At 32.2% G+C, this 21,677-nt stretch overlaps 2 protein-coding genes across 14 annotated transcripts in view; both read right to left on the reverse strand.

Annotated features, from left to right (window-relative positions):
• Positions 1-4,547: 4,547 nt before the first annotated feature.
• On the reverse strand, positions 4,548-6,763 carry LOC135128421 (piggyBac transposable element-derived protein 4-like). Its single transcript, XM_064055325.1, has 2 exons — positions 6,153-6,763; positions 4,548-6,093 (listed from the first exon to the last, which is right to left on the reverse strand). Exons 1-2 carry the CDS (start codon positions 6,328-6,330, stop codon positions 4,604-4,606), a joined length of 1,668 nt encoding a protein of 555 aa, XP_063911395.1. The 5' UTR covers positions 6,331-6,763; the 3' UTR covers positions 4,548-4,603.
• Positions 6,764-10,355: 3,592 nt separating this feature from the next.
• Positions 10,356-21,677, reverse strand: part of LOC135127983 (rap guanine nucleotide exchange factor 2) — a 140,095-nt gene continuing 128,773 nt past the window's right edge. For 5 of the 13 annotated variants that reach the window (XM_064054728.1, XM_064054726.1, XM_064054727.1 and 2 more), the window contains 6 exons: positions 19,019-19,165; positions 18,727-18,903; positions 13,906-14,043; positions 13,313-13,396; positions 11,759-11,893; positions 10,356-11,208 (listed from right to left, as the gene is read on the reverse strand). In XM_064054728.1, the coding sequence (XP_063910798.1) occupies positions 11,177-11,208; positions 11,759-11,893; positions 13,313-13,396; positions 13,906-14,043; positions 18,727-18,903; positions 19,019-19,165 (713 nt within the window). In that variant the 3' untranslated portion in view covers positions 10,356-11,176. Of the gene's footprint in view, positions 11,209-11,758; positions 12,353-13,312; positions 13,397-13,905; positions 14,044-18,726; positions 18,904-19,018; positions 19,166-21,677 lie in introns of those variants that run through there. The other 8 variants (XM_064054729.1, XM_064054731.1, XM_064054736.1 and 5 more) reach the window with 8 other exon arrangements.

Raw genomic sequence — 21,677 nt, forward strand, 5'->3', positions numbered from 1 at the left:
TCTTTAACAAAAATATTTGATATTAACTAGTGTTTACTTTCTCAGTGTTCTCAGACGCCATATTCAAGATGGATGTTGTTTAAAGTATGTGACACATTTAGTCATAATCATGACTGATGAATAATTAATTTATATTTAGCCCTGTAAAACTGCGGTTTACTGTTATATATAACATTACTCACACATCCACAAATGTTGCTAAATACTTCAAAGAGTAAACGAAATAAAACAGCTGTGTTAAAATTCTTGAAAACATTGTCATCAGCTATTACATTTAAACAAAGGAATATTCGAGTTTGATGGACAATGCTAAACTAAAAATAATTTGAAACAAGAAGAGAAGATGTCAGTTTTAAAAATACACATCAATGCATTGGGAGTATGCAATCATAGTTACGCCAAAAATATACATTTGATTTTGTAGAAGAAATCCACTTAAACTTAACTTAAGTCCAGGGGCGGCTCATGAGTTGAGAAGTTGATAAGGCAAAGGACAAAATGCTCCAATATCTAAGTACTGAAAAAGTTACATATAAATGAAATTTTAGAAACATTATACAAGCCAAAAACGTGTTATGTGTAATCTTTCCATGCCAGAAAATGAGTTTTTATTTGATTAATTATAATATCATGAATTTCGGAAAAGATTTGTTTCAATTTCTGTTGTTTATCACTCATTTAATTTCGATGTTAAAATATCATTATCAAGTTTTCCATAAATTTTGTTAAAGATGGTTCCTAGCTCTGAGAATATCTGTAACCGAACTTACTTACAATTTGTCATTGCTTAATTTTTAGTTTTGCAAATTCAGATTTCAATTTTTGTAGTTTTTATTCTTACATTTTCAATTTTACAATTTTTTGAACTTTTAACATTCGATTTTTCAATTCGGCGTTTTTTCAGTTTTTTGATTTTTGAACTTTCGAATTTTTCAGTTTTACGATTTTGCCGTTTTCAGGTTTTATATTTTATTTTTTTAACTTTATGATTTTATTGCTTTCGCCACATTTATTTATATATATCGTGTTGACTGAGGATTTTGTAATAGCACCCATTTTTGACTTTTTAAAATTATTCAGTTTTTTGGTTCTACGACTTCTCAATTTTTCGATTTTTATTTTGAATTTTTTAAAGTTTCGATTTGCAATTTTCTGAGTTTTCAGTTTTAAATTTTCGATTTATGTATTAACATTTGATTGTTCGAATATCTTAATTTACAATTTTTCGATTTTACAGTTAGCTCTATTTATCAATTTCTTATGTTTTAATTTTTCGTTTATTCCTTTTCGGTTTCCAGTTTCTCAATTTTTAATTTATCGATTTTCAAATTTTCCATTTGGATACTTTTGTTTTATCGGTTTTTCGATTTGCAGAAACTTTAATTTTTAATCCATTTTTAAATTTTTCATGCCTTCACTTTTTCTATTTGTAGTTTTTCTACAATTTTTAATTTAGCTCTAAAGTTTTTCAAGTTCCCAATTTTTTATTGTTTCATTTTCCCAGATTCTAATTTTGAAATTGTGAACACAAAAACGAATTTATACAACTGAAATTTTCACGATTTCACAGTTTTTGGATTTTTCAATTTCTATATTTAAATGTTTCTTAGCTAATTAATTTTTAATTGCTTTCACTGCCTTTATTTATATTATGTTGACTGAGCATGTTCTTAATAACACCGATTGTTGAATTTTTTAAAATTCTTTAGTTTTCTGATTTGGCAATTTCTCGATTTTCCGATTTTGTTAGATATTACAATTTTTCGATTTGCATTTTTCGAATTTGTTTTCAGTTTTTAAAATTTTCTATTTATCAACTTTCCAGTTTTTCTATTTTATTCTTACTTGAGTTTTTCATTTTTTTCAATTAACAATTATTCAATTTTACAGTAGGGTTTCACGTTTTCTAGCTTTCAATTTTTCGAATTTTTAGATTTTCGATCATGCAAAGTTTCGTTCCTTCAGTTTTTCGATCCGCGATTTTTCGCTATTTTTGAGTTTTATTTGAATTAAACGATTACAACTGAAAAGACGAAAAGTAAAATATCGAAAAATTTAAAAATCTGAAAGTAATAAATTTAGAAAAAGTTAAGTAAAAAGGTGAAGAATCGAAATACTGAAAAATTGAAAAATTCAAAAGCTGCATAATATAAAAATTCAGGAATTTAAAACTGGAAACAAAAACGCAGATCAAAAGGCCGAGGAAACGAAAAATTGAAAAGTCAACATTTAAATTTGAAATTGCAAAAAATTTGCAAAACGAGAAATTGAAAAAAAAAAATTAAAAAATTCTGGGATCTAGAAATTGCAAATCTCAAAAATGAAGTAACCAAAAATTTAAAAATCGAGCAGTTAAACTGGAAACTCTAAACATTGAAATCTAAACACTGGAGAAAGGAAAATTAAAAAATTGGTCGAAAGTTGTTTCGACAGAACTTCCCTCGCTCCTGAGTCTCTTCTTGTGATTTATCATTCCATTCAAATTTTTTGGATTTGCATATACAGGGTGACTGAAAACAATTAATGAATGCGTAAATTTATTTTATTGATTTACTGAGCAACGACAAAACCGAATGATTTGAAATCTTGAAGGTGTTTTAAAGTTAATATCAACATGGTAAATTTTGTTCAAAATGAATTTGCTCACCCCCCCCTAAAAAATTTATAACGTCACCCCAAAATTTTGCTGAATAAATCCTGTCTAAAATGATGAGGCAATACTTGTGATTTATCATTTCATTAATTTTTTTTGGATTTGTATATACAGTATGAATCAAAAAAATTAATGAATGCGGGAATTTATTTTATTGATTTAATCAAGGACTACAGAACCGAATGCTTTCAAATCTTTGAGATGTTTTAAAGTTATCGTAGGCATGGTAAATGGTTAGTCAAAATGTATTTATTCATCTTCCTTAAAAAAATTATGATGTCACCTCAAAATTTCGCTGAATATATCTTATCTTAAATGTCCGATGAAACAATACTTGTGATTTATCACTACATTAAAATTTTTTGGATTTGTTTATACGGGGTGTCGCAAAAAAATAATGACTGAGTCAATTTATTTTATTGATTAAATCAAGAATTGCGAAACTGAATACTTTGAAATCTTGCAGACGTTTTGAAGTTATGGTAAGAATCTTAACTTTTTAATCAAAATGTATCTGTTTATCAACTTCAAAAAGTTGGGTTATGTCATCTCAGAATTTTGCCGAAAAAATCCTTTCGGGAATATGCAAAATATGATCAGACTATACTTGTAATTTATCATTACATTCATATTTTTTAGTTATGCTTATACAAGGTGGCTGAAAAAAATTAATGAATCAGTCAAGTTATTATTGATCAAATTACGAACAAGCCGTGACTTTCACTTTCAGAGTGAAAGCGAATTTATTGAAATATCCCGTCACAGAACTCTAATGAGAAGAATCTATGATCGACATAAAGACACGGTTCTGAAAGCGAGGGAAGTACTGTCTAAACTCTTTGGACCAATTTTTTTCGTATGTTTTGTTTATATTTTTTTTGGAAATAGGACAAAGTTACCCATTATTGAACTCATTTTCTATTACTTAAAAAGGTAGTGTGGTGCCCTGGTGTGAATTAAAATTTCGCATTGAAAAAAAAAAATAAAAAACAATCGTTCAAACTTAGGCAACCATGTGTAGAGATCTTCAGTAGAGTAGACCACCTTACTAGAAAATTACTGAATGTTACTCTTTAAGTTGGTAGTTGGTTATGGGTTTTGATGCGTCAATTGTTGGTGTGACTGTAACCACATGGTGAAAATCAAAGTTAAATTTAGTTTGTAGTTACTTAAAATAACAATTGCTTAAACACAAATTAATCAAACTGACACCACAGTTTCCTTCCAACAAACATAATTACTTTTTAATGGTTTTCTCATTTCAAATTCGTGAAATTTTGACGATGTCGTCAACACGTTGTGTTATTTTTGTTTGACTGTTTGTAAATTCACAGTTCATGTTAAGATTTATAAAACATGTGTCAGGAAATTCACTTATTCAGGCTTCACTCCTTTTTTTATCACGTTCTGTCAAAGTTTCTGGATGTTTGTAAGTATTACCTTATAAGAACTGCGTAACTTTTCAGTTGCACACTTTTAGACTAATTTTAAACGTGGATCCATTTCAGAAAAGGGACCTTGAAATTGAAATAATTATTTTCTTGCAGGTTTATTAACATTTTTGCGGCTTGAATTCGAACATTTATTCACAGCGCAGCGTTTCCGAGACCAGCTTATTGTGATTTTGATCGTATTGAATCTGTATGTGAATGAGCAAATTGATTTATTTAGTAACTGAAATTAAAGCATTATTTAACACACGGTTTCTGGTTAATGTTTGCGGTTTTGTCATTGCCGAAGTAGATGTTGAAATTAGTTTGTGAAAACCGGGTAAAAAATATAATAGAAATGTGAAGTGTGACGGTCAAAATCATTATTATTATTATTGCAAAAAAGTACTTACCTTGAAACTGACAAACGAAATACCATCAAAATGAAAGATATCATACAAAAATTCAAAAAAGTATAATTTTATTTGAAATTAAAGCACAGTAAATAGGTGAAGTAAATTCAGTTTTTGTGGTATTGCTCAAAACACTGTCCAATGCACAAACCCGGTGCGTCAGGGCATTTTGGACAATGATACGAACAATCTCTTCGAATCCTTTTCATCCAGCACACTTTGCAGCGTTTTCTCATAATTTTTCCACCTTCGTTTCGAGTTCCAATTTTTTCAGGAAAATGATTGCCTTCGTGGTTGATGGGGTTTTGGTCTGATGGTTTTGTCTTACGAACCTCTGGAAGAATTTCCTCAAGAACCGCTAGTCGAAATTTGTAGAACGATAAGCGATTTTTGGAATATTTGTTGTATAGAAGGTACGAATTAAACAACAATAATTGGAATATGTGTATTCCGAGCTTTTTGTACCATCGAAGCGTTTTTTGAATAGTAGGATAGTAAGACATCATTTGGTCCATGCGGTCTACAACGCTCATAAATTTGTTATATTCTGCGATAGGTAAGGGTTTCTCTTTTGGGTTTCCCCTTTTTTTTGGGACATCAACTATAGAGTTCCGAAACTCGGTAGATATGTACAACACCTCCGTATAGTCTTTCCACTTTCCAACCATGACCCCGTCCCTGTAAGCTGCAACCGTTTGTCCTTTTTGCAGTTTTTTTGATAAGATTGTTTTCGGAGCGCCCTTTCTGGTTGCACGTAAAGTACCCGTGCAATACGTATCTGCGTCCAGTAATTTTTTGGCTAACCCGTAGCTATTATAAAGGCTATCCATAAACACAGAGTGGCCAGCATTTAGGTAATTACGCATTAGAGTCATTACAACCTTTTCCGCATGTCCTCCTGTTTCATCCGACTGGTCCGTATAAACCATTACGTTCATTACGAGACCTTCACATTCTGCCAGCATGTACAATTTTATCCCGTACTTATGTTCTTTATTTTTGATATAGTACTGTCGAAAAGCGAGACTACCCCTCCATAGAAGCATTGACTCATCCAGTGACAAATTTTTATTCGGGTAATATATAGATGACATTTTATTTTGGAAGTAGTCCAGTATCGGACGAATCTTGTATAAACGATCCGTTGGTGTTTTTTCTCCTTCACTAGGATTTTCGGCAAAGTGAAGGCATTGCAAAGTCAAATGAAAACGATCGCGACTCATATATTGTGTAAAAGACGGAATTCCAAAAAGCCGGTGCGTTTTCCAGTAGTCTTTCAATACATTGCATTTGATTGTGCCCATGTGGAATAACAGACCAATAAATTGTAATAGCTCTTTGTTAGTTAGATTCTTCCAACGAGTAACTCGTGCATGTTCTAAACTAATATTGGAAAAGAACAAATTTTCAGCATATCTGTTGGTTTCAGTAGTGATCAGTTGCAACAAATCGTCGTCTAGTAGCAATCGGAAATACTGGTACGGACTGGCGTCCTCAGGAACATCAATAAGCAACCCTGGCGTTTTTCGAAATTCTATGTCCTTCATTGGCGTAAAAGTGTTGCTCCAAACATCGTCAGCAACATCCAGTGAAGGATCTGAAGGGGAAGTTACATCTGTGGTTATTTTTTACAACAAAAGTACCAGGATTTCTTACCTTCCTCATCAGACGACGATTCTTCTTTAAACAATAAAGACTCCTTAATGTCCACATCGTCGCAGTCAGAAAAATCAGATTCTTCCAACATACGAAACAAATCCTCTTCCCTGAGTACCTCAGGCTCTTCCAGGGCTGCGTTTTCTCTTTTAACAGCTGAAGGGCCCGCTTCAGACATTATGCTATCGCTGTCCGAATATCTCGGAACAAAGGACCCGAATTTCGGGACGCCGCCGGGTATGAAACTATCTAATCCCTCTCGACGTGCTTCTGTCCGCAACGTACACCTACAAAAAGTAGTACTGAGGTATAACTGGTCTATATAAACGAATATGCATCAGACGCACTAGTATGGCATACGCACCGTTGCAACATTTTGATCAAAAATCTGCCATTCCATCGATGTCCCACATGTCCGATGAAAATATTTTTCCAACGATTTAACTTTTTGGAAAAACAAATCATCGATGATCTGAATTTTTGTTCATGCCGTGGTATAATATATACGAATACACAAGCTACGATATAGTAAAACAATTCTTATTTTACTAAGTATTATTAAATATAGTCGGGCACCACATCAGAGTATTCTCAAATTTTCAAAAAAATAAGGTGAATCATTCTTGAATTAATCAATAAAAAATACACATAAGAGTCACAGTTTAAAATAAAAAATTGCCATTCCGACAAAACCCTTTTCTTTGAAAAATTATAAAATCTGATTCTGCGACTTTCGTTCTGTGGTAACCTCTAAAAGCAAAAACCAGTGGTGTAATAACACCCTCGCATAATAATAGATATCTCCAGTTCTCAGTAGGTACAAGCTTAACTTCGACTGTTTATGTTTATACTAAGAATTCGACTATTAAGCACGTTCGGTTAAAAGAAGATGAAGTTTGATTGATTTTGTCCCTCAACGCAAAAGGGAGAGTAATTAATTAGCTAAGCGAACTCAATTTTTTCCCAAAAAGTTTTTTGCGAATCGGTTTTGCAATTTCAAAGTTATATTGTAAAATGTTTGTTATACAGATATTATTTTTTCTGAAAAATCTAGATGTGTAAATTTAAAAATATTCTTCTTACGCACTACAATCAGTAATAGCAATTATCTCAGCTGTCAGTATTTGATTATGTGGATCTTTATTGTTTATTTATTATTATTATTTGTAACAGCATACCTTATTATTATATTTTTTTTCCTTTATTATTACTATTATTATTAAGTTCGCATATATTTGTATTGTTCCCATAAGGACGTTAAATGTCTGTGGGAAAATAAACTACTATTATTATTATGTCTAGGGTAAAAAAAAACTCAACACGGGTTCATAAATCATACATACGGGAGTATGTAATTCTATAAAAATTAAGAAACATTTATTCGTCAAAACTGTAAAATGACGTAATTATTTTTTAAGGGGCATAAACAAAAAAAAAATGATTAACGATTTAGCATCCTTGCGATAACCTCAAAACGTTTCCATGATTTCAGAGCATCCGGTTTCGCAGTTACAAAATTAATTTGGAAAATGTTATACAATTTTGTTTTTTTCCAAAAATTTGATGTCTTGTATCAAAACACACCACTGATTCATAAACTACAGCAGTAGCAGTATCTTATTTTATAAAATTTAAACGGCATTTACTAATATAAATTTTGAGATAACGTCATACTATTGTTGATGGGAATAACAAATTTTGGTTAAGAGTTTTACCACTTCAGATTTTGTTTTAAATTTTCAATTCTACGACTTCTCGAAATAGAATTCAATTCCTACTTTACAGTAAATAAAATATATAAGTCACTGAAATGGAGAAAGGTGGTGGGCAGAGTCTTATCAGCAAGTAGTAGCCCCGCCCACCCACCCCCTCTTCATTCTATTGACTACTTTTAATACTGTTCAGTCTTATCTTACCAAGTACTAGTCCCGCCCACCCGCCCACTATTTTCTTAGAGAGTGTTGTTTGCCCAAATTGATCTTATCTTGGTAGGTATAATTTTGGAAATTTCATTCTACCCTATCAAATTTTATTAGCAATATCAAGACGGACAGAGATATTTACAACTTAAATTTGTCGCGTGCCGGTAATCCCCAGATGTTAGAAAGTAGAATAATCCAGGTCCGGATGGAGACCATCGTTACTCACGAACGAAAATTACCATTATTTTATACCTGCTAAATGATCTCTCACAAATTCGGGTAAACTGGTGTGAGCTATTTCTTACCGTTGTACTACTGTCCGTCTCGTTGTCAATAAAATTTTACAAGGTAGAATGAAATTTCCGAAACTATACTAGCATCACACACACACCCTTTATTTTCTTATTAAAGGGTCTGTCATTTGTCAAGGTCCATCTCTCATTACGATCAGATAAAATGAATCACTGAAACGGAGGAGGGGTGGGTGGGCGGGCCTAATTATATTCTTCTGTCGAATGGGAGTGGAAATTAATAGAATCTAAGACGTGAAAAACGTAAAAAAAGCGCTAATCGTAACCATTTTATATAAAAAAGTAATTTCTTGTGAAAAAAAAATCTTATTTCAGAAGAAAGAAAGAAAAGAGAACGGACGGGTGGGTGGGCGGGGCTAGATTTAACTTTTCCTTACCGAGTCTTTTATAAGTAAGCAATAGCCCCGCCCACCCGCCCCCTCTTCATTGTAGCAACTTCTCTTAATACTGTTAATTAATGAGATTATTATTTTATTAGAATCTTAGGCAAATTCATTAAACCGTTGGTGAGAAAACAAATCAATTGTAAACAAAAAGTATCTTGAAAGTATTAAACTGGTGTTAAATAAGTATACCAGACGTGAAAATCACATTTAAAAAATATTGCTGATGCTCCTCCCATTCGCACAAGCTCCACCTTACTAAATCATTTCCTTGGCCTGGAGATGAAAGGCGGCGTTTACAATTACATCTTGATGTGTCTACATCAGTTTTTATTATTTAAGTAAAGGTTGACGACAAAGTCGTTATAAAAAAATAAAATTTAGTAAAAAATACATATATTTTATTAAAAGTAAAATTGCAATCTTAGATTCTATTTATCTTAGAACCAATAAAATGAGTGATAAAAATAGAGTAGGGGTGGGTGGGCGGGGCCACTTTTTACTTTGTTTTAAATCCTGGATTCTACCATTTGTCAAAACACAATTCAATTTCCATTTTACAATAAATAAGTCAGAGAAATGGAGAACGGAGGTAGGCGGGGCTTTAAGTTTAGCTTTTTCAACAGTCTAATAAGTTTAACTTTTTCTTACAATCTTTTATAAGCAAATAATAGCCTCGCCCACCTACCCCCTCTTCATTCTAGTGACTAAACTTAAATTACTCAGTCGTGTCTTTAAAAGTACTAGCCCCGCCCACCTACCCTCTATTTTTTTTAAGATGCCATTTGCCAAAATTAGTCTTATTTTTGCAAATACTAGCCCTGTCCAAAAAATTTAAAATTTAGTAAAAGTAAAATTTGCAAGTGCTAACAGAACAGTTATTGTTAAGATTCCTTTTTTCTATTGCAATGAGAGATAAGAGGGAATATGGGTTTGCTTAAATTGACAAAAACTCGTCAACTTGTATAGAAAACTTTATTGAATATTATTCCTATTATAACTACAATTATTAAATATACATTAGAATTATTAGTGAAATTAATATGCCCAGACTTTAATCTCAATGACGTATATTAATTAATTATCTAAGTAATTATTACACGCACTATAAACTACTGTCTCGAATGTTATTTTCTTTCTTTGTCTCTATAGTAATACTCCCTATTAATCTATCCTGTGTTACAAAGGGGTCATAATGATTCATAACTGCCCTTCAGCCGTTATAACTACGTCTTTGTAATACCGGTTTTTTTTTCTGTGCCTTTTAAGATGCAAAATTAATTTTATTATTATTACAAATATTGAAGGAATGTTCCTTCCACGTTAAAACTTACTGCACACTGCCTCAAGTTATGCTAAAAATGTGTATTCACGCCGAACTAAACAAAGATATAAATACCTACCTTTCAGTGAATGGAGTTTGTAGTAATAACAAACTTGGCTTTGGCGGTCCTTAAATAACCCGCGCCACGATTTAACGACATACGTACCTTACGATTTCACAATCAAACACGACCCAAGATTGAATTTTTTATTCGGAATAGAGTCGAAGAAAAATTACAACCACAATTAAAAAAATCTGAAAAATCATATCTACATACATTTATTGTGAATGAATTTAATTTGTACACTAATATACAGATATACATTCAGCTTATAAATATATTACATTCATATTACTAATAACATTTGTAATATCATTTCAGTGAGACGAAAAAGCGACGTTCACCACACCTCCTTTTCCTTCATTCACTCTTCTACATACGCTTAAATACAAAAATAGTGCACAGAAGTGGCAAACGTCGCTTTTCCTCGCACTTTAAAAACAAACTGAGGACTAGTTGAATCACAAAACCTAAATTAAAATTGCAACTGTTAATAGAATCTTACGTTCATGTTCTCGTCAGTCTAAATAAGAAAAATACAAATGCTAATTCCGTCATGTACTCGAAATGGAAAAGTAGTACGTCTCAAAGTACTAAGTGGAATGATTGATCAACATTGCAGAAATATAAAATTTGTTTAAAAAAGATTAAATACTACAAAGGTATGTTATGTACACGGTATAAAAATCTCTTTAAACTAAACTATAAAATTAAAAAAGAAAACACCATAATTATATCCAAAATATACAAATAGCTAATGTAGCATGTCAAAACATTAAAAATAATCAGGTACTTCCCACAGAGACGGAGACGCGACAACGGAACGCACTTAAAAAATCATTCGATAAATAATAAATAAATTAAATCGAAGCGTCTTCGTCTCAGTACCTCCATTTTTGCACAGATCGTGTACGTACATACATACAGAACGACACTTATTAGATATGAGTATTAGGACATTGAGGGTGATATGCGACACCTATGTATACTTTAAAAATCACTGGAATAAAGATTCGAATTTTCTCAAACCGCCGACACTTGCGTCTCTTCATCATCTGCATCGAAAAACAAGGAATCAACATACAGTACACACAAATGATGTGATAATGGCGACCGTGTGCATGAAAACGAAAACAAGCGTTTTTATAGCATGTGCTTCAAGCGCAACACAAGCAATCCAAAAACGTCAAACACATCAGGTGGTTGCGCACAACCCCGGACAACAAACGAACCGGGTTCAACTCGTGCGATGCTGTAAGCTGGTTTCGTTGCGTACGCCATTAAAAAGTTACTCGGTACGAGACCGGAAGCGTGACTAATAACCTGGTCACCACTTGTGTCAGTTAGCGTTCGTTAGACACACATCAAGCTTAATTAACGTTACGATCATCACAAAACGGTCCCATTATCCCATCCCTACACATCAACTCTTCTGTATGATGTATGAACATGACAATGCATGAGGTATGGCTAAGTCAGGTCACGTCAAGTCACGTCAGTAATCAGACCATAATGATCAGAGTGTCAGATTCACCAGTCAATAAGTCAGTCAAATCTATAAACGTGAATGACAAATTTTTTAAGGTGGGATTTTTCTATACATACCCTGATCTGTGTCAGGATCGTTATGGTACAGGTAACCCTGAGTGACACCTTCGTGGGAATGGGCACGGCCTAACCGATGTAACCGAGCCATTTGAGCTGCTACGCTGTATGCGGGGGGCTGCCTCCGGCCAGCACCTAATTATTAGCACATCACGTCAGCAAAATGTCGACCTCGACGTCGAAATATGAAGTGTGGTGACACTATTGTGCTTTTTGTTTTAAGATGTGCGACTGTGAGGTGGTTAAGTGAAAAAAACTAAACTAAAGTGAGTCACTATAATTTTCTGACCGGTCGGAAAGTGTTAATTGATTAGTACCTAAATGTGAAGATGAGAAGTGATAAAACGCTCGCCGAGTGCATGTTTTCTACTTTTTTTTTGTTTTATGTGGGTTAGTTAGACATCACTTTGACACACTAAACTTTAAGCGACTCAATGTCAAGTGGTATACAGCTATATTGTTGTTCTTACTGTTTGTTGTAATTCTAGTGATTTGTCTCGGGTTTTATCTTTCGGTATACACCTGGTATATCAGGTTGTAAAAGTGAGGTAGGGTCTACTTTTTTCTTTCTACAAGGTGATCTTCGAGCAATACCTTAAAAATGATCAGAATATAGTTGAATGTTTATAAATCAAACTTTATAATAACAAAATTCTATCTGACAATAACAAATTTTTACCTAAGCATATTTTAATAATGTAAGCCAGTTTTACACAGAAAATAAGTTAAAAGACACCACAAGCATACTTTGTTTGCAAATTTAATTAGCCACTACATGCGCTACTGCTTTTTTTTTGGAGATTATTTTACTTTGTTATGGTTCTTGTACTCTTTAATAATAATTAAAATTACTACATGTAATAATAAATCAATAAGGACACAAACTTCGTTTCTAGTACATATCATGGTGTCTATATTCAAAAACTTATTTTTGATATATATCTAGTGTTCAAAGTATTCGACAAGTTTACGATATTTTTAGACAAAGGTAGGTCATGTAAATCTAGTAATTTGGCTGTCAATCAATTTCGTATATGCAAAAAATTTAAGTTGTTTTTGAAAGGTTAGAAAAAAATAATTAAGTTTTCATGCTCCATATTTGTCTAAAAATATTCTGAACGGTTTATAAGTATGATTAATTTTTTTTAAGCAATGGGACAGCCTGTATGTATGGTACAATTAACTCTACTTCTTTTTACATACTTTAAATCTATAAAACAAAAGTTAGATTCTTATCGTCGTCATAAACTTCTACCAGGCGTCTCAACATTTTAACAACACCTTCCCCGAGTCAACACAGTGACCTTGACCAAACCACTCCGTCTAAGTAAACTCCGTGTCAAACACTGGCGAGTGTTCCACATCTCCTAACAAAACAATATCCTTAAAAATAACTTCAGCCAAAGATCGCGACCTCGCCAACAATTCCCACATTTTTCCTGCACTACGTAAAACCATCAGCTGAGTGCCAAGTCGTAAGCGGTGCGTTTCAGGTAACATACACAATGCAAAGCAATATACATACTGTCTACGGTCCAATTTCTACAAACTTACCATTGCGCAAAGCGGGGGGTAAAGGGGGCAAAACGGCCACAGCATGGGGGCAAGGAGGCATAGCACCGGTATTGGGATACCAGCCTACCACCAACGACACAAGATGAACAGAAACAGTACACAAAAAACATCACACAACACGCACCCAAAACATGCACAACAACACGTCAAACACGACACACAAGCCGCTCCATGGCAGGACAAGAATTTGAACCCTAACACAAACGAATTGTCAAGAAAAAGCAAAGTCCCAATAGTCAATACAGCTATTTCTTTAACCCAACACTAATTTGACAATGTAAATAAAATCTTACACTAAGAAAGTTAGGTTATGATTGACATTTGTGACAGACGAGGAGTAGTCACAATCACAACGAGGCGGCAAAATTTACGAGTTTCAAAGCCAACTTGATGTGATTTTTAATACCCATTTTGTTTAAGTACAAAATATAGCTTAATTTGTCAAAAAGCATACTTATAGTTTTAGAACATTTTAACTGTGGGTGTGTCAGCGTTCACACTCTTCCTATCTGCCACAGAACGATTCACACGGGAAAAATGAGAAATGGTGGAAGACTTGAGTCTGTACATACCTGGCAGAGGTGGAGGGTGCCGTGGCGGACTCGGGCACCGAGGTTGGTAAGGGTGTGTGAGTCCAATTGTGCCCTCACCAGAACTTGTCGTACAATGACTCATAGTGCTGTGACCTGAGTCTGAGGAAGTTACAGAACCTGTGTAAACATGCCTACATTCATGAACGTGCTCAAGATCAAAGGTAGTCGATGCGATGTGGATGTGCGTGATATGGAAACGTTAAAAATGTTGCGTTTTATGAGTAAACGCTAAGTTCTAACATACTAGTGCAGTCCAGTGCATGTCGGGTGTGTCAGTGCGTGCGTGCATTTAATCTACCTTATTTACATCACCAAATTCAAGAGGTCAGATGTAGTACCAATGTAATTACAACGGCAGTGGCAACGACATGCCAAACAAAAACGTACGTTAAATAAGAATAAAACATGTGTAGCGTTATTTATAGCGGGGTTTTTGCGTTATTAAGTTGTTTATATTGTCACTACTGAGGCATGCAAAAACTAACATAAGCTACAAGTGTTTTATTCATGGCACTTATTGTAGGCCAAACCATGTAAAAATTTTACGGTTTTCGTGAACAATTATAGGTTTATGAATGATGCGATTTTCACATGGAATGGAGAACGTGGTCTAGGGAAAACAGATGACACACTTGGCAACTGAATTCAAATCTTTCTTTAACCAATGATGTCGTTTAAATTTTGAAAAAACGTATTTAATGATTTCTTTGAACAAGCTGATATGATGTAAAGCATAAAAAAGTTTTCATTTTGTTATCAAATGCACTCGTATGATAGCTTATTGTAAAAAAAAATTTTGAAGATAATAATTAAAATGGATCCCCTTCCATATACCATATGCATTTTTAAAACAATAAAAATAAATTTCATAGACTCCCATACGACTTTTCTTTCATTCATATAGTACTATTAAATTAAACATGAGAGTTTTAACAAAGATTCGAATTTCCTTAAGCCACTTCACATAACAATTTAAAAAATTACGAAAAGAAAGCTTAAATTTTTACTGTTGCCACTTTTGATAAAAACTGGCTACCAAAAATTGGAACTAATAATTTCGGATGAAATCCCAATACTCTAAAAAGTGTTCCACTAAATTGTACCATAATGCTTAATTTTAAATATAACTGCAATTAGAACTTATGTGAACAGTAAAAATAAACCCTTGATAACAACGTAAAACGCTTTAGATAGAGAGGTAACCGTGCAATCGGAGTAGACAGATTTTTTGTTTTCATGTTTTCTCGACGTTTCATGACCCCTAGATTGCGAAAAAATAGTAGGCATATAATCTCTGAAACTACTGGACCGATTGTTTGTTATGAAATTTTGTATGTATGTTAGGAATACCATCTACATGGTAAAATTTGTCCCTCAATCTCACCAACAATGGAATAACGTCATTTTTAAATTATACAATAATAAATTTTATTTAAATTGTAGAAAACAACGTACTCCTCCATTTGTGGTTTATGATTCCATGTTGAATTTTTATCTTCGGCATCGAGATTTTTCGGAAAAAAATTACAATTGTAGATATAACTATATAAATATTTTTCGATTTCTCAATATTTCGATGTTTCGGCTTTTTGATTTCTCGGTTTTTCAACTTTTTTCATTTTTCGTTTTCTCAATTTTCTTATGTTTTAGGTTTACGGTTTTTCAACTCTACAACTCTTCAATTTTTCACTTTTTCGATTATTCAAATTTTCGATTTTCCTTCCAGGTTTTTGATTTTTCAGTTTTTCCACTTCGATTTTACGACTTTTCGATCTTTCAATTTAATTTTTCGATGTTCAAGTTTGTATTTTTCAAGTGTTCTTCCACTTTTCCGTTTTTCGATACTTCAGGTTCGGAAGTTTTCAATTTTTCGGTTTTTCAATATGTATGTACTTCGATTTTCCGATTTTTTATTTTTCGAATTTTCAGTTTATCAATTTTTCGATTTTTCAGGTTTTCGATTTTTCCAAATTTTACGATTTTTTGATTTCTCAGTTTCTTGATGTTTCGGTTCTTCAAGATCTCTTCAAAAGTGAACTTTTTCAACACTTCAGTTTTGGGATTTTTTAAATGCATTTTTCAATTTTTAACTTTTCGATTTTGGCCCACTTAAATTTATCAATTTTCCGAGTTCTCGGTTTTTCGATTTTTCCATTTTCCAATTTTTCAATTTTTCGTTCCTTCAGTGTTTCTTCCAATTTTGAATTTTTCGCTATTTTAATTTTTCAATTTTTAAATTTTAAATTTCTCGATCTTTGATTTCTTGGATATTTCAATTTTTCGTTGTTTCGAGTTCTCGATGTTTAGGTTTTTCAGTTTTCGCTTTTTAAAATTATTGAAAATTTAATTTTTCAATATTTCGGTCTTTAAATTTTTCGATTTCTCATTTTTTCGATTCCCCGAATTATCGAAATTGCGATTTTTTTTATTGTTCGTTCAATGTTTAACTTTTCGACTTTGGCTTTCGATTTTTCAATTTGTCGGTTTTCCAATTTTTCAATTTTTCGATTTCTTGATTTTTCGATTTTTGAGTTAGTCCAATTTTAATTTTTCGATTTTTAAAACTTCATTTTTCAATATTTCAGTTTTTAAATTTTTTGGATTTTGGATTTATCGAGATTTCGATGTTTCAATTTTTTGATTTATGGATTTTTTTTTAATTTTAAATTTTTAAATTTTTGATTTTGGGCTATTTCGATTTCCCAATTTTTCGATTTCTCGGTTTATCGATTTTTCCACTTTTCAATTTTCCAGTTTTTCGATGTTTCGATTTTTCAGTTTTTCGATTTCCAATTTTTCGTTATTTCAGTTTTGGAATTTTTCAATATGTGTGTACTTCGATTTCCCGATTTTTTGCCATTTTCGAATTTTCAGTTTTTCAAATATTCAATTTTTCAGGATTTCGATTTATCCGAATTTTACGATTTTTCGATTTCTCAGTTTTTTTATGTTTCAGTTTTCGATTTTTAAATTTTTCGGATCTTCAATGTCTCTTCAAAACTGAACTTTTTCGATACCTCAGTTTTGGGATTTTTAAAAGCATTTTTCACTTTTTAAGTTTTCGATTTTGGCCCACTTAAATTTATCAATTTTTCGATTTTCCAGTTTTTCAATTTTTCACTATTTTAATTTTTCAATTTTTAAAATTTTAGATTTTCCGACTTCTTGATTTTTCGATTTTTCAGTTCTTCGAAATTGAAAATTTTTATTTAAATTTTCGATTGTTCAGTTTTTCGATGTTTCGATTTTTCGACTTCCCCGTTTTAGATTTTTCGGTTTTTCAGTTGCCGATTTTTAAAATTCTTGAAATTTTGAATTTTCAATATTTCATTTTTTAAATTTTCCGATTTTTCGATTGTTCAATTTCTTTATTTTTCGATCTTTCAATGTTCAACCTTTCGATTTTGGCTTATTTCGATTTTTAAAATTTTCGTTTTTTCGGTTTTCCAATTTTTCAAACTTTCGATTCTTCAGTGTTTCTTCCATTTTTCAATTTTTCGTATTTCAATTTTGGGATTTTTCAATTTTTCGATTCTTCGATTTAGTTAGTCCAATTTTAATTTTTCGATTAAAATTTTTTTTCATTTTTCAATATTTCGATTTTTTGATTTTTCACAATTTATCGATTTTTTTTAAGTTTTAAAATTTTAAATATTTAACTTCTTGATTTTGGGCCCCTTCAATGTATCCATTTTTCGGGTTCTTCCATATTTCAATTCTTCGATTTAAATTTCCCTGTTTTTCAGTTTTCGATTTTTTAATTGTTCAATTTCTTTATTTTTCGATTTTTCAATGTTCAATTTTTCTATTTTGGCTTACATATTTCAATTTGTTGGCTTTTCGATTTTTCGGTTTTCCAATTTTTCAAAATTTCGATTCTTCAGTGTTTCTTCCATTTTTCAACATTTTATATTTTGATTTTAAAGTTTTAGATTTTTCGATTTTTCAGTTACATAGTTGAATTTTAATTTTCTGATTTTTAAAATTGTTCATTTTTCAATATTTCGATTTATCAAGATTTCGATGTTTCGATTTTTTTTTAAGTTTTTGATTTTGGCCTATTTCGATTTCTGATTTTTCCACTTTTTCGTTTTTTCAATTGTTCGATTTCCAATTTTTCGTTATTTCAGTTTTAGAATTTTTCGATTTTTTTACTTAATTTTCCGATTTTTTGACTTCTCAATTTTTTAGTTTTTTGATTTTTAAATGTTTCAATTGTCCGATTTCAAATGTTTCGTTTTCTCGGTTTCTCAATGTTTCTTTTCTTCAGTTATTTGATATATCAATTTTCGGAACTTATCAAGTTCTGCATTTTTCATTTTTGGATATTTTAATTTTTCGATTTTTTTTATTTATTTATGCCTCTGGTTTTGCGAGATTTGATGGACTGCACTTCGGGAGCGCGGGAAATTCTGTCGAAATAACTTTCACCCAATTTTTTTGGGTTCAGTAGTTGGGTCAGTACTAAAACTGAGTTTTTCCTTCACGAACCGAACTAAAGGAAAAAATTGCACCCTCAGACCCGATAACTCAGTTTTTCAGTCACTGTCTTAATGACTCATTGACTTGTACAAATTCTTCTATAAGAAGCTAATTGCAATTATCTCTGAAACTAAGCCACCCCAGCTAAACTTTCTCAATAATTTCAACCCGCACTTTTATTTGACACACCTCTGCTTTCCCTAGACCACTCGACATTTCTGACAGCTCCATGCAACACACAAACGAAGCACTGTCAAATCTGTCAACACAACATCACTCCTACGATAAAATTTCAAATCAGGCGGGTTTGATACGCACCGGAAGTAACAGTTTTTCTTAGGGGCAAGTTACTGAGCGACGTGACACTACTGCTTTCAGCCGAAAGAGCAACGGAAGGCAAAGGTGTAGGGGTATCCGAATGCGATCTTTCATGCATGGCGCGGCCGCCCGCACCCGAACTACTAGAACTGTGTGATCCGTAACTCGAATAACTACCTGCAATCCGAACAAAAGCGCATTATGAAGAGAGAAACAAAAATTCAGATGATACAAAAACAAAATTGATAGATGACTAAGCCGGACGAGTGATTACATAGAAAAGAGGTATTACCGGTAGCGCTAGGCGCCCTTCGTACTGCAGGGCTTGCTTGAGATGTGCTGATGCCGTGGGTCGGTAGTTGTCTGGGTTGGTGTGGCCGCGTTTTGTTGGGTTCGGAGAGGGAGAGCAGTTTTCTGACGGCCTGGGGAGATGCTGAGCCTATGCATAACGAACACAGTGAGATGGTGATGACAAGGCGAATTTTTGGATGTTAGTTTTTTGTACACACGATTTTGCAGGGTGATGTTTTTAAATGAAGGATGGAGTGTTGTCCGCTTTTTAAAGTAAACGTGCAGTGCGGTGAAAACAATTCGTTGGTAAAAGCGATTTTGTGTAGATGCTGCTGGCGTTTTACGTAAACAAAAATGTGTTCACTGGAGATAGCTGACAATATAGTCTGGAGAGTTGACATTTGAAATACGTTTACACATCAGTAATTTTACATATTAATGAAGATAACTTAAAACGAATAATAATGGAAGTTAAAACAAAAAATAATACAGAAGTATCTGAGATTCTATACTATAGAATGAACGTTTTACATATAGTCACATACCACATTTGTACCTACACAAACAAATACCATTTTTTGTCTCTTGTCCCCATTGCTTTTAGCACTGTTGCTGCTGTAGGTTTATATTAATCAAACTTAAATCGTTTCAAAAAAACATTTAAATAAAAATAAAATTAATGAGTGAAAAGTAATTAATAATAAAAAAGTGTAATCCAATGTCAGAAAAGTGAACATCGTTATTTTAAACAAACATTGCTACAAAAATAAATTAAAAAACGTTTTTCCCAAGTTGTAACGTCATAAATAAATTGTCTTAACATTAATAATTTTAATGAAGACTTTAAAGACAGCCAAAAATGTGATACTTAATAATAATTAATTGTTGAAAAAGATTTCTTAAGCGCATTTTTGATAAAGTAATTGTATTTAGTAATTGTTAGTGACATGTTCTATATTTCAGATGAAATTTATTTAATTTTTGTAATGTCACTTTTTATTTATTTATTTTTTTTTAATAGAAAAATCAATGCGGGCGCTTTTCGATATCTAATTCAATTAATATTAAAGGAGGATAAAGTCAAAGATCAGAGTTGTACGGTTCCTAGAGCAACATAAATTAAAATTAAAATTTTCTGTTCAAGACAATGTTGTTTTTAAGGCTGAATGTACAACATAGCCTTTTTTAAATGTAATTTCCATATGATTTTACATAGCCTTTGTGTCCTCCTAGGTTTTAAGAACATATTTATTTTATTTCTAAAATTAGGTGCAACGTCTCTTGATTTTTTTTAAATGCACAAAAAATTATATTGAGATTATTTTTAATATTTGAAGATTAATATTTTGTTAATATAATAAACAAGGGTAGGCGCTGCATTGTAGAATAGATAAAAATTAATCTTACCATACTGAGTATTTATTAAAAACTTCTACTCCTAAAATATTATAGTTTTCAAATATGATTATTTGAAAATTATAATATTTCAGAATTTTCGATCACATGTCAAATTAAGTCAGTTCACAGTAAGTTAGGTCACGCTGAGTCAGGTCACGCTGAGTCAGGTCGCGGAAAGTCAGGCCACGCTAAGTCAGCCCACGCTAAGTCAGGCCACGCTAAGTCAGGCCACGCTAAGTCAGGACACGCTAAGTCAGGTCACACCGAGTCTTGTCAAATTAAGTCAAGACACGCTACGTCAAGTCTCACTAAGTCAGGTCACACCAAGCCTTGTCGAAGTAAGTTAAGTCAGCTATGCCAGGTCACACTAAGTCAGGGCAGGCTGTCAGGTTATACCAACTCAGCTCACGGCTAGGTCAAGTCAGGTCCCGCTAAGTCAAGTCAGATCATACTTAGTGGAGTGATCACAATATACACATAGGGTTGCTAAAAACTATGCCTACAGCTAAGTATTTCCAGAACGGTTTATTACAACCCATTACAATTTGGTATAAAGTATAAGTTTTTGGATTCTATCCTCTGATATATTATTCAAATTTCCATCAACATTTCTTTTAAAAGATCTAGCACGAGGAGTCAAATTTAATATAAAAAAAAACATTTTTTCTACATTCAGTAATGTTACAGAAATCTTTCTTTATTTGCACTAAATGCTAAAAAAAAATAAGCTTTAGTTCTTTATTAAAATTGTTTTATTTCAGTTAAATGTGTTACTTTTACAATTACTTTTCGATTTTTATATTTTTCGGTTCTTCAATGTCCCTTCCATTTTTCACTTTTTCCATATTTCAGTTTTGGATTTTTCAATATGTATTCAGATTATTAAATTTTTCGATTTTTAAATTAAAGATTTTTCTATTTCTTGATTTTTCGATTTTTCAGTTCTTCCATATTTCCGTTTTCGAATTTTGAAATTTTAGACTGTTTAGTTTTTAATGTTTTGAGTTCTCGATGTTTCGATTTGTCGACTTGCCGGTTTGATATTTTTGCGTTTTTAAAATGTTTCGATTTTTCATTTTTTCGATTTCTCGAAATTGCAGTATTTCGATCTTTTCATTGTTCAACTGCTCCATTTTTCGATTTTTAAATTTTTTACTTTTTGATTTTGGCGTATTTCAATTTTTCGAGTCCTCGGTTTTTCGACTTTTCGGTTTTTTTATTTTCCAATTTTTCGATACATTAATTTTTCAATTTTGAAAATT

The sequence above is a fragment of the Zophobas morio genome, unplaced genomic scaffold (genome assembly GCF_036711695.1).
Source record: "Zophobas morio isolate AGI-343-1 ecotype UQ-CSIRO unplaced genomic scaffold, CSIRO_AGI_Zmor_V1 ptg000012l, whole genome shotgun sequence".
Lineage (NCBI taxonomy): Eukaryota > Metazoa > Arthropoda > Insecta > Coleoptera > Tenebrionidae > Zophobas > Zophobas morio.

Excerpts from the sequence above, each read along its gene's own strand:
- LOC135128421 (XM_064055325.1), bottom strand. The coding sequence starts at position 6,330 with ATGTCTGAAGCGGGCCCTTCAGCTGTTAAAAGAGAAAACGCAGCCCTG. Across the intron at positions 6,094-6,152 it reads ATCGTCGTCTGATGAGGAAG|ATCCTTCACTGGATGTTGCT; the intron begins GTAAGAAATCCT and ends CTTCCCCTTCAG.